This window comes from Salminus brasiliensis, chromosome 1 (assembly GCF_030463535.1).
Source record: "Salminus brasiliensis chromosome 1, fSalBra1.hap2, whole genome shotgun sequence".
Taxonomy (NCBI): Eukaryota; Metazoa; Chordata; class Actinopteri; order Characiformes; family Bryconidae; genus Salminus; species Salminus brasiliensis.
The window spans coordinates 24070342-24082996 of record NC_132878.1 but is presented as its reverse complement, the minus strand read 5'-3'; the positions used below and the strand labels follow the sequence as shown (position 1 = coordinate 24082996).

Below are 12655 nucleotides of genomic sequence, written 5' to 3'. Positions count from 1 at the left end.
CAGGTATTTACTTACCTGAAAAGCTGTGTGGAGAAAAACATAAGAGAAGACAGAGTTAGATAAATCTCCATGAGAAGATCTAACTAAAATCAAATACTTGGGAGATAGAAGAATGATTTAGTAACACTTGATCTCCTAATCAGAAATCTCCTTTTCTCATCTGCACTGTAGCTGATCATCCTTCACTGCTGCACTGTCACCCAATGCTTTCACTACAACTCCATGAAGATCTTCAGCTAAACACTTCAAGTGTAAACCTCCAGCAGATCCTCAACCCTTCTAGAAATGTAGGAAATGACAGTTACAGACACACAAAGCTACAAAACTGTCTGTTGAACTAAAAGTTTAATCTGTTTCACAACTAGAATATTAATTAATGGAGGAAAAACACACGGACATGCCAAAAGTCATGGCATAGCAATATGTAAATAAATCATGAAGAGTTAGCTCAGGGGACGGCTTGGAAACACTCACACCTGTATAAGTTGTGAGATGCTATCATGTAAGCGATGCTGAACACTGGCCAATGTGCTCATGACAAGGCATGGTGAATTATCAGAGATTTAGCAAAGTCTGATGGTGGGTTTCAGATGGATGACACATTCCATTTCCATAGATGTGCAGGAATTTAACATTCCTCTATCCACAGTGTTGTGTGTGTGTGTACCGGGAATACGTCATAGAAGGCATTTCCACCCACAGAGGGTGGTAATTACAGAGAACAGTGACATATGGCTAGAATTGGCTGAGTGATCAGACCAGCGACTCTGACAGAAATCACATCCCCATTCAATGCAGGAGGACCTACACACATACCCCACAGTTTAGCTTCCATGGGACATGACAAAACTCCTGGAACAAGATACTAGTTCCTGTCCAATTACTTTTGAGTTTTCAGTGTATTATTTTCTACACTGCTGTGATTATGCGCTGAGTAAACTCTCTGTACTGCTGATGTTGAGGTACACATAAACACATTCAGCCTTTAGAACAAAAAGCTTCTTCATGAAGAATCAAAACCTCAAAAATCAAAGCAGTTAATTACACTCTTTTACACTCACCTCTTTGCGTTTCTCTGACGTTCTTCTGTGTAAGTGAATAAAATGATTAGATGGTTTAATGAATGGTATCATAAGTTAATTCTAACATTTTAATAAGATCTAAATAATGATGACCATCTTCCTGTAGTTAATGAATGTGATCAGGAACTGGAAGTGTGAGTAAAGCTGGGAATCTGGGAAAATTATGTGTTAAATCAGTGGATCGTTACACTGAGCTGTTTAACCAGCTGATCAGATCATACAGCTGTCTGCAGGACTTTCTTTTCAGGAGGATCTGATCCAGACGGGAGGGGTTTGTTCTAAAACTCTGTGGTTGGGTTTAGGAACTGTGTTTTTTGTGGAATTGTTGTGCTGTGTGTGTTTTCTTGTTGTTCTGCAGGCCTGTGTCCTTCATTAGTGATCCTAATGTGTCTCTAAAGCTCATTAAAAGAGATCAGTGTTGTTTTAAAGGACATCCATGTTCTGCTGAAGCTGCTTCCAATATTCCATCTTCCACCTTCCCTGCAGCCCAGCTGCTTCTCCTTACAGCTCTCAGAGCTTCCTTACACACATCACAACCTTCTGTCCATCATTACAACACCTGTGATTCTGTCATTTCCCAGTCAGATGAACTCATACTGGCTTGTGTTTGAGTTTTCTCTCATTGGAACTAAATGAAGCACAAAGGCTGTTTTACTGTTACTGTTACTCCTCTGAGAAGAAACAGGGGCAGGAGATCTTCTCTGGGATCAGAGGAAAGACATGAGTTATGGAGTCCATCTGTGTTCTCCTGAATGAAGTACTGAAGATACTCTGAGCATCTGGAGATAAACAGACATGGCTGGATGAATGTGATTTGTTCACTGAGTAATGGAATAACTGTCCTCACAGTCAGAGTTTATTGATTCCTGAAGTGTCTTCAGTAAAGCTCTACTAGACAGCTCTGTGAGGAGAAAGCTCATTTTATTTATAAATGGAATTAACTGTTCATGAAGAATCATCATCATCATTATTCATCTCTAATAAAGTCTATAAAGCTCTGTATTGATCAGACAGACACATTCACTGAATGCTGAGCTGGGTGTTAAGCAGTGGATCAGATTCTACAGATGTTTATTGGTGTGTTTGAGCTGTGCTGAGTTCAAATGTAGAAATAAGGACTGACTGAAAATGAACCAATTCAGATTCATCAGTGAGTAAAACACAAATGAACTAATGACATCATCACATTTGTACTGAAAGCAGTGAACTGAACCTGCACTGTCATGATGTTTTATTTAAGTGGAACTAACTGACACGTTTTAATCAGCTAATTAAAAACATTATTGGAAGTGTATGTGTGTGGTGGAAACAGTGTAGCACAAATAAAGGGAGAATTTTGAGTTTGAGTTAAAGGGAGTTTCATTTGTGTTCAAAACTTTTCTTATCTCATGAATATAGGAGAAAAAACAATGCAGTTATTTACTTACCGGAGGGGCTGGGTGGGAAAACAGAAGAGAAGACAGAGTTAGATATATCTCCATGAGAAGATCTAACTAAAGTCAAATACTTGGGAGATAGAAGAATGATTTAGTAACACTTGATCTCCTAATCAGAAATCTCCTTTTCTCATCTGTACTGTAGTTGACCATCCTTCACTGCTGCACTGTGGTAGTGAGTGCCTCACTAGTATAATGCTATTTTAAGCTAATTCATGTAGAATGCCCTCTGTTATATCAGTGCAATACAAACTGTCACACTTTTGTTTATTTTGAGCTTCTTAAACAACTCTTAAAACATGTCAATGAGCCTCACATTCTTAACTGAGTTTACTTACTCCTTCAGTACAAACACTAAAATAGAAACTGAATATTACTGCAATATTACTTTTTTCATGTTGAACCACTGATTGTGAGAGTGTGATAGTGAGTGTGAGATTGTGAGAGTATGGATATTGTTGTGAGAGTGTAATGTGAGAGTGTGTGGGGTGAGAGTGTAATGTTAGATACAGATACAGTGCAGTGATTGTGAAAAGGGCAGCTCTTGTTTGGTGCAGTTCTGGTCTGGTTTTACCTCCCCCTCACTGCTCCTCTGTGCTTTTCTACATTCTGCAGATTTCACTGAATGAGTAAGACGTCTTTCTCTGTTTATTAGTAATGAGGGTGGGGTATTTATTGTGGGGTTTGCTTCAACATCAGTGTGTCTCAGGACGTCTTGAGTGTGTGCAGTAAAATCAGAAATCCTTCACTTTTCACTTTCACACGTTGGAATCATGATGTGGACGTTTGTGACAGAATGAGAAAGTGTTCAGTGACTGTTTTTACTGAAACTCACAATCTGTCCTTAATTCCCTCCACATGAATATCATCTACTCTCTGTGTTTCCCCTCCTTTATCTGAACACAACCCACCTCTAAACACCTGTGCATGATGATGAACAGTTTGTATGTAGAGTGGAGGTCTGGAATACTTACCTTCCCGCACTACTACTGTACACTCCTTTGTTATGTCTCCGTTGGTCACCTGACACAGGTAATATCCTGTATGTGACCGTCTGCAGTCTCTGATCTGTAAGGAGACGTTTCCTCTCTCCAGCTCCTCAGTGAACAGACTCACTCTGCCCATGTAGCCCCTCCCCTCTGTCACCTGTCTGTTCTTATAGAGACAAACACAGTCCATCTCCCTAAACCACCTGATCTCCATGGTAACAGCACTGAGTTCAGGAGACAGATGACAGGAGAGAGTAGCAGCAGAGCCAGGCTGACGCTCCTCACCACGGGGGCCAATGAGCTTAAACTCATCTGTGTAAAAACACACACACACAAACACACACACACACACATTATACAGACAGTTTATTTAATGATGTTTCAGTTAAATCTGTTGTAATCTGTGAGAAAATAATATTAAATATTAATTCATTTATAAATCTCTGAAGTTTGACTCACTGTTGCTCAAAGCTGCCGCCATCAGTCTCTCCTCCTGTAGACCCTCTCTAATACAACACTACAGACAGAGAGAGAGAGAGACAGAGATAGAGTGAGAGAGAGAAACAGAGAGAGAGAGACAGAGATAGAGAGAGAGAGACAGAGAGAGAGACAGACAGAGAGAGAGACAGAGAGAGAGAGTGAGAGTGAGAGAGAGATAGAGAGAGAGTGAGAGAGACAGAGAGAGAGAGAGACAGACAGAGAGAGAGACAGAGAGAGAGAGACAGACAGAGAGAGAGACAGAGAGAGAGAGTGAGAGTGAGAGAGAGAGACAGAGAGAGAGAGAGAGTGAGAGAGAGAGAGAGAGAGGGAGAGAGAGAGAGTGAGAGAGAAACAGAGAGAGAGAGAGAGAGAGAGAGAGAGAGAGAGAGTCATTGGTGTTAACTGGTGGTTTACTCAGTCGTTACTCCGGGCTGGTGTCTAAAGTTAGCTTTAGCTTTAGCTGCTAACCGCTCTTACCTTTGCTCTTCTTCACTCCGACATTTCGCTGATTTAGGTGAAATATGTCCACATTTTAAAGCAGCTCATATCAGCTTCTTATCCTCTAACAGTCTGATCATAATAAGAGGAGCGAGTTTCAGCCTTTAATCCACAAATCTTCTAAACGTCTCTCCAGTTTCTCCTCCAGACCGGAAGCAGATCTACTTTCACTTTCTCTTCAGTTCCGTCGCTGCTGCTGAGCGCCAGTCTGGGTCCGCATGGGTTGCCAGATTGGTTTAAAGGTTGCTCTTTTAAAATCCAATCTGCTCCCCAAAATTAATTATACAAAAGTAAGGATACATTTTGTAATGACAATAACAACATCAATAATAATAATAATAATAATAATAATTTAATTATTGCTATTTATGAATTATTACTATTATTTATTATTAATTTAACGTAGTGTTGGTTTAAACATTTCTACATTTTATAAATAATAATTATGTGACAGAAATAATTCAGATTTTTCAGATATTTACAGAAATGAGGTGTAAAAAAATAAAATTCATAATTCCTAAATTACCTCAGTGTTTATTCAGAACTGCAGCTCAGTCTGTTTAATTGACTCCTTCCCCCCGCATCAGTGATTAGATATTCATTACATGATATTTACATCCATTTTTGCTCCTGGTTTAGACTGTGTATATCTTGTCATCATCATAGTCGTCATCATCATCATCATCATCATCACTGCAGTCCGTTTTTAATAAACACTCATTCTAATTTTTATTTTAATATTTAATAATTTGATAATAATTCAAGTGCGTTTAGTTTGAGGAACTCAGTCCTGCAGCACATATTCCAAAGAGACCAAAAGAGGGTAGAAGCATCTAAATGGACTGAACCTGCTTACTTTAATTTCTTGTGCAGTAATGTGTACAGTCACCTATACAAACTACACACAGTCGCCTGTACCAAAAACACAAAGCGGAAACTGCTAATGAACATGAACAGGAGACAGAACAGACAACAGGACCCAATCATGAACTGCTATGTAAGACACCCAAGACCAGAAAAAGGAGCACTGAACCAAAGGGTCTATGTCTGCACAGGGACAAAGAAGGAATTCCTTGTTTCCAGGGCAGAGATACAAAGGAGGCACAGGTGGGAACAATAATGACTAGGGATGATGAGAGTGATGATGATGATGATGCTGCTGATAGTGGTTATAATGAGCCTGGAGAATCTCGAAGAACGAGTTTGGAGGAATAAACCTGGAGAAGAAACAAGTCTGGAGGAGCGATTAAAAATAATAATAGGTCAGATTTGATATTTACAAATATGTGTCTGTAATCAATCAACCCTTTCATGCAGAAATGATCAGGATGAATGTTTTTATTCTCCTTTCAGGCTGATAAATCCTCTTTTTATGTAGTTTAAATCTTAATGTTTGAGAATTATTCATGTGTCCACTCAGGTGGTCAGTATGCATTTCAGAGTTCAGCTACAAGTAATACATATTAATACATGAAGAAAAATAAACTTTACCGCTGCAGAATAATTACTGTGCATCTGTTTGTGGTGTTGTACATTCCCAAGTGGACAAAGTAGAAGCAGCGTGCCAAGCACCTAGAACAAAGAGGAAGGTGAGCTGCTTCTTAGGTCTTGTGGACACCACTGTCAGTTTATCCCAGACTTGTCTAGTCAGACAGCTTTTCTTCACAAACCAAACTCAAGAGGACACACTCCCAAAAGTCAAATGGACAACAGCACTCAGAAGACCTTAAAGCATGTTTACTCAGAATTGGTTCTGTGTAGCTCTGCAGACAGCTGCATCAGGTACTAGACTGCTGCTGCAAAGAGATCCAAAGCTTGCTAATAAAACAGCCTGGCCAGCTCAAACAGGTTATACTGCTCTTGACAAGATGTCGGGACAATTCGAGACCATGTCTTTCTGACATTTTTACCAAAAACCAACCAAATTAAGCCCAGAATAGTATTTAAACACACAGGAAATGCTATTTGATCATTTATTAAGATGTATATATGTGCACTGATGTGTGTGTGTTTCCACACACATCTCATTTCAGAATGAAAAACAGACCAGCTTACTCATTTCTAACACAATAAAATACAGATTTACTTTTTTCTTTGATATAAAAACTTTACTGGAAAACAGCAAATGCTTCTCAGAGCACTGAAAGCTCCAGCATTCCTCCCTACAGGCTGAACTGATTTTACTCCACTGAACTAGTGAAACTGATTGGTAATTTTAATCAATATTAATCTCTGTTGTCCAGCTATGTAAAGATGCCCTTGAGTAGAAAATTGGAAGATATGTAGATTAAACATGGTAGTTTTACCTGGGTGTGAGATTTAACGAATTTGCGGTCGACAGTAATCTTGTCTACACAAAGTTGGAGGCTGAACAACAGATTTATCTTTAAGATCCAGCAGAAACGGGTAGATAAGGACTGGCAGAACTCACTCAAACACACTGCGGCAAAAGAATAAAGGAGAGGCGTCGGAGTAGAGAGGATCCAGATTCAGAAGCACATCATCAGTTTACCTTTTTTAAGTACAAAGAAAAGAGCACTGAACAGAAAGTGCACTGACTCTTACATATATTCTGACCGTGATTTTCAGACTTTTCCTAGCATTCTCCTCTACGCTGGGACAGCAGTTGAGTTTGGTTTCCAAAGCAGTCCGTCTCTCCTCTATGAACTGCAGTTTGCTGCCATACTGCTTGCTCTCCATCATCTTCCTCTCGCTCTCTGCTTTCACAGTAGTAAACAGAAGCAGTTCTCCAGCTGTGAAGCTTTATGTTTTAGAGTGCAGGCTGATGTGAACAGATCTAGTCTAGTTGTGTTCTTGTTTCACAATCTGATGGATGTGTCCTTCACTCACCCAGAGGCTGCTTATCATTGCCTGCCATCATTAGGTAGGGGTGGTCAAAAATGTTTTACAGAACAGCATTATCATCCTCCACATTGAGCAGGTCTGCTTCTTTTGTTTTCGAAATGAATATCAACATCTGCCCTAATTTATTAGTGTGATTGGCTCTGATTGGCTTTGATCATATTCGTTTTAAATGCTACAAATATCCACCCTTTAAAATAAATGAAAAGTTATTAGTTATTAGTTATTGATTGATTTATATCATCTCTGTTGTTCAGTGGGCTTCAAGTCTTCATAACTAACACTAACAGTCTCCTTCTGTCTGTAAGTGATCCATGTTTTTATACAATGCCCGCTCTTTTTAGACGGCTCCTTGTCGTCTCGCGCGCCCGCTGCAGTGATTCCGGCCGTGTTGATTAAAGTACTCGGCGAAATGAAAACATCAAGAACTGAGAGCAAATCTAATGATCTTAGTCTGCTCTCTGCTTAGAACATGTAGTTTCAGAGAGTTTATGGCGCTGCTTGTGAAAACGAGGTGAGGCAAAACACGCACCTAGCTGTCCCGACCCAGACTGGCGCTCAGCAGCAGCGACGGAACGTGAAAGTAGATCTGCTTCCGGTCTGGAGGAGAAACTGGAGAGACGTTTAGAAGATTTGTGGATTAAAGGCTGAAACTCGCTCCTCCTATTATGATCAGACTGTTAGAGGATAAGAAGCTGATATGAGCTGCTTTAAAATGTGGACATATTTCACCTAAATCAGCGAAATGTCGCAGTGAAGAAGAGCAAAGGTAAGAGCGGTTAGCAGCTAAAGCTAAAGCTAACTTTAGACACCAGCCCGGAGTAACGACTGAGTAAACCACCAGTTAACACCAATGACTCTCTCTCTCTCTCTCTCTCTCTCTCTCTCTCTGTTTCTCTCTTTCTCTCTCTCACTCTCTCTCCCTTTCTCTCTCATTCTCTCTCTGTCTCTCTCTCACTCTCTTTCTCTCTGTCTCTCTTTCTCATTCTCTATCTGTCTGTCTCTCTCACTCTCTCTCTCATTCTCTCTATCTCTGTCTCTCTCTCTCTGTTTCTCTCTCTCTCACTCTCTCTCTATCTCTCTCTCTCTGTCTGTAGTGTTGTATTAGAGAGGATCTACAGGAGGAGAGACTGATGGCGGCAGCTTTGAGCAACAGTGAGTCAAACTTCAGAGATTTATGAATGAATTAATATTTAATATTATTTTCTCACAGATTACAACAGATTTAACTGAAACATCATTAAATAAACTGTCTGTATAATGTGTGTGTGTGTGTGTGTGTGTGTGTGTGTGTTTGTGTGTGTGTTTTTTTACACAGATGAGTTTAAGCTCATTGGTCTCCAGGGTGGAGAGTGTCAGACTGGCTCTGCTGCTACTCTCTCCTGTCACCTGTCTCCTGAACTCAGTGCTGTTGCAATGGAGATCAGGTGGTTTAGGGAGACGGACTGTGTTTGTGTCTATAAGGACAGACAGGTGACAGAGGGGAGGGGCTACGAGGGCAGAGTGAGTCTGTTCACTGAGGAGCTGAAGAGAGGAAACGTCTCCTTACAGATCAGGGCATGCGGATGGTCATGTTTAGGAGATTACCTGTGTCAGGTGACCAACGGAGACACGACAGAGGAGTGTACAGTAAGAGTGTGTAAGTACTCTAGACCTCCACTCTACATAAACCTTTCATCGTCATCATCATGATCAGAGTCTAAGAATAATCTGAAGAGACAAAAATGAGGAACACAGATGATCAGAGGGGGTTGTGTGAGGTGGGGAAACACAGAGAGTAGATGATCTTCATGTGGAGGGAATTAAGGACAGTTGCTGCACGTTTCAGACTCTGCTACACATCTTCACAAGTGAACAGTATGGAAATAAAGGAAGGACATTTATTGAAAAGAGAAAATAATCTCGAAAGTCAAGACGTGCTGAAACACATTAGGTAGATGGGACTGATCAAAGAATGTGAGTAGAAGAGTGGGAAAGGAGCTGGGAGGTACAATACAGTAGCAGCAAGTAGCATTAAATAAAGAACAAACAGCAAATCTTTATATGTTAGAAGAGCTTGTAAATGAAGTGAAGTGAACACACACTCCTCCAGTTCTCGTGACTGCTGTGGAAGCTTGTGTATTTCCTTTATGGCCAGAATTTGAATTGGTTGTATTGTGTCCAGGCACACTCCCACACTCCCAGCTGTCCTCGTGCCCCCCTAAATTTGGCAGTAGCTTACTGCTTTGATTTCTGTCCATCCCAGTCAATGTACCCGCTTTATCGCTGATCTTCCCTCTCTTGTCGCAGCCTTCTTTCTGTGCTGTCCGAGCCTGATGTCGTCTCATCGCTTCTAGCGAAAGAGGTTTCTGACCAGCCCCTTCTCTTCTCCTCCCTTTTTCATCTTACTGGATCAACTCCATTGGTCACTCCAAGTATTCAAGCAAAAAGCCCATCATTATCCATCTTTTTGCTCCTCATGAATTTGCTGAACCTTCTACAAACACACTTCTCACTTTGTGACCATGGATTGTGTCATCACGCTGACCGAGCTTGCTTTTATTCTCCACCTTCTCGACATGTCCCTACCAATATCCAGCGACTACAGAATTGTCCCTAGCAATAATTGAGATCCAGAATTAAAATTTCATTGATGAACTGGATGTTCTCACTTATTCTGCCTGGTGACTTCAACACTCTGAGAATCTTTAGTCATCATGCCTTCTCCCAATGCAGTCATCTTTTGATCTTTCCTTCAACCTTTTCTTCAATCCACAGACCTATATCTCTTTTCTCTTTCTTCTCCAAATCCTTAAACATTTTGTCTACAACCAACTGTCTCTCTTTCTCACACATTTCTACCGGACCCTAAACAGTCTGGCTATAAAGCAGCCCACTCAAATGAAACTGCTCTCATTGCAGTTACAAAGTAGCTATTATGCAGCAAAATATGCCAAACTGTTCTGATTCTCCTCGACCTCTCTGCAGCTTTTGATACAGTGGACCACAAGATCCTCTTTTCTATCCTTGATGGTCTTGGAATTACAGGCTCAGCATGGCGATGGTTTGCATCATACTTGCAGGGACGCTCATACCAAAAGTAATATCCTCCCATGGATTCTCTTACCACTGCTACGCCGATGACCCTCAACTCATCCTTTCTTTCCCACCGTCTGACACACAGGTTTCTACCCGCATCTCAGCATGTCTCGCAGACGTCTCTTCTTTGGATGGCAGCTCATCACCTCAAACTCAACCCCAGCAAGACAGAACTGCTGTACATCCCAGGAACTACTGGCCATCTCCTTTGAGATTTCACTGGTCACTCCATCTATAGAAGCACAAAGCCTTGGTTTAGTTGAGGATGATCAGTTTCAAGACTTCAACTCCCTTCTGGCTGGTCTCCCTTTGCGCACCATCAGGTCCCTGCAATTAATCCAGAATGCAGCAGCATGTTCAGCCATGTAACTCCTCTGCTTTGTTCTCTTCACTGGCTTCCTGTAGCTGCTGCCCGCATCAGATTCAAGAGCCTGTTAATCTTCAAGTACAGCTCGGCTTGACCCACCATCCCTTAAGATTCACGGAAGACAAACGTCAAGGCTTTTTTTCTGTCCTGGCACCATAGTGGTGGAACGAACTTCCCCTGGATGTCCAAACGGCAGAGTTGCTCACTGTCTTCAAGAGTACTTGGGCGAAATGTAGTATCCAGTAAAATAAGCCAATTAAAGAGAACAACAATTTTAGGTACAGTTAAATTTCCCTAAAATGCTACTGCTGATAACCAAGTACCTCTCTCTGAAATGAGCATTATGGAAAAACTGTTTCAGCATGTAATTAAACAACATTTATACAGTGAAAGTTCACATTACACATCAAGTTCAAAATTGTGCTGTTCCTAAACATGCAAGACGCTTTAAAGCAGATTTTGCAAAAAAGGATTTTTAAATAGTGTCTTATTTGATCAAAATCATGATTTATAATGTCTTAATAATTCCATACGTTCTTGAGGACTGCTCCTTAGTTTGTAAATAAATAAACCATATGTAAATAAACCATCCTTAGTGTGTAAACTCTTTGAAAACGGTCTTGTATTATACAGCACATTATGAGTTTAACTACATGTCTACTAACTGCAGCCACAAAATAAACAGATTAGTAATCCGTAGATGTGCTCTAATAGACCTTCTGCAGATGTGGAAATCAGATTTGACTGCTGTTACTCAACATCTGTAAACACTCACCCTAACCCCACTCATTTAATTCATACAGGTGGAGACATTTCTACTGAATAGAACTCAAGAGCTGTTTATTCACAAACTTTCACATCTCTTAAGTGATTCTGGGTGTTTTATAGTATTTAACTTTAGTTAGATCTTCTCATGGAGATTTATCTAACTCTGTCTTCTCTTCTGTTTTTCCCCCCACAGCCTTTTGGGTAAGTAAATACGTGCACTGTCTTTTCTCCCACTGATGGTAAAAACCTCCTGTTTCTTTTTTAATCACTGGTATTAAATTCTAATGCAGACATCAATCAGTCACATGGACCCAGATTTCAGGTTCATATTCATGAGATAAGAAAAGTCTCTGATCACAAAATGAAAGCTTTACACCCCCATCTCCCACCTTCCTTCCCACAATGCACCTGTGTATAATCCCACTGCACTGTAGAAGTGTGGAGACAGTGAAGTTCACTATTAGTCTCTCGTGAATGTAGTTTTACACCATTTATTATTACACAATAATCTAGAACACACACTGCCTCTGTGTGTGAGTCTGTGTATCAGTGACTTACAGGCAGCAGTAAATACTGAACAGTCAGCAGCACTGAAAGACCTGATTAGTGAGATATTCTACTCTCCTACAGGTTCCTTCACTTATTTTATCTCATATTTATGTGTCTTCAGGCGTTTCTAGATTTGACCTTCTAGAATGAACTCATTATCTGATCTTCTTTGCCTCAAATTTAACACACCTACCCACACACACACTCACCCTCATCATCTCAGCTCCGAATCACACAGAGATCTCACACAGGGTCATTTCCACTCCTGCCAGATTTTACTGGTCTAGTGTTTAGTGTTCAGATTAGAGCCTTGTGTTGTAAATTGATTTCCCTTCTCTACTGTAGTTCAGCTGATTCTTTTATCAGCTCACAGCAGACTGAGCAGAACTAGAGGTGTTACAGGAACACACACTCACCACCCTACCTTTAACACAAAACACTGTCTGATGAGAGAGTTTGGATTATGATGCACTGACCCTGCATTTTTACAAGCGTTAATAAATATGTCATTATTTGATGTTTACTGGTTTTAATGGTAATGATGAG

At 40.5% G+C, this 12655-nt stretch overlaps 1 protein-coding gene and 1 long non-coding RNA gene across 2 annotated transcripts in view; one reads left to right on the top strand and one right to left on the bottom strand.

Moving 5' to 3' along the window:
• LOC140538111 (uncharacterized) overlaps positions 1-7188 on the bottom strand; it is a 31281-nt gene extending 24093 nt beyond the window's left edge. Inside the window, exons 1-5 of the mRNA XM_072660545.1 lie at positions 7063-7188; positions 3967-4024; positions 3493-3819; positions 2510-2517; positions 16-23 (exon numbers count right to left, since the gene is read on the bottom strand). Coding sequence (XP_072516646.1) covers positions 16-23; positions 2510-2517; positions 3493-3819; positions 3967-4024; positions 7063-7188 — 527 coding nt within the window. The remainder of the gene's footprint in view (positions 1-15; positions 24-2509; positions 2518-3492; positions 3820-3966; positions 4025-7062) is intronic.
• A 543-nt stretch (positions 7189-7731) lies between these two features.
• Positions 7732-8997, top strand: LOC140574290 (uncharacterized). The gene is made up of 3 exons (XR_011980714.1): positions 7732-8116; positions 8445-8502; positions 8666-8997. It is a non-coding gene; the product is annotated as an uncharacterized lncRNA (long non-coding RNA).
• Positions 8998-12655: the final 3658 nt, after the last annotated feature.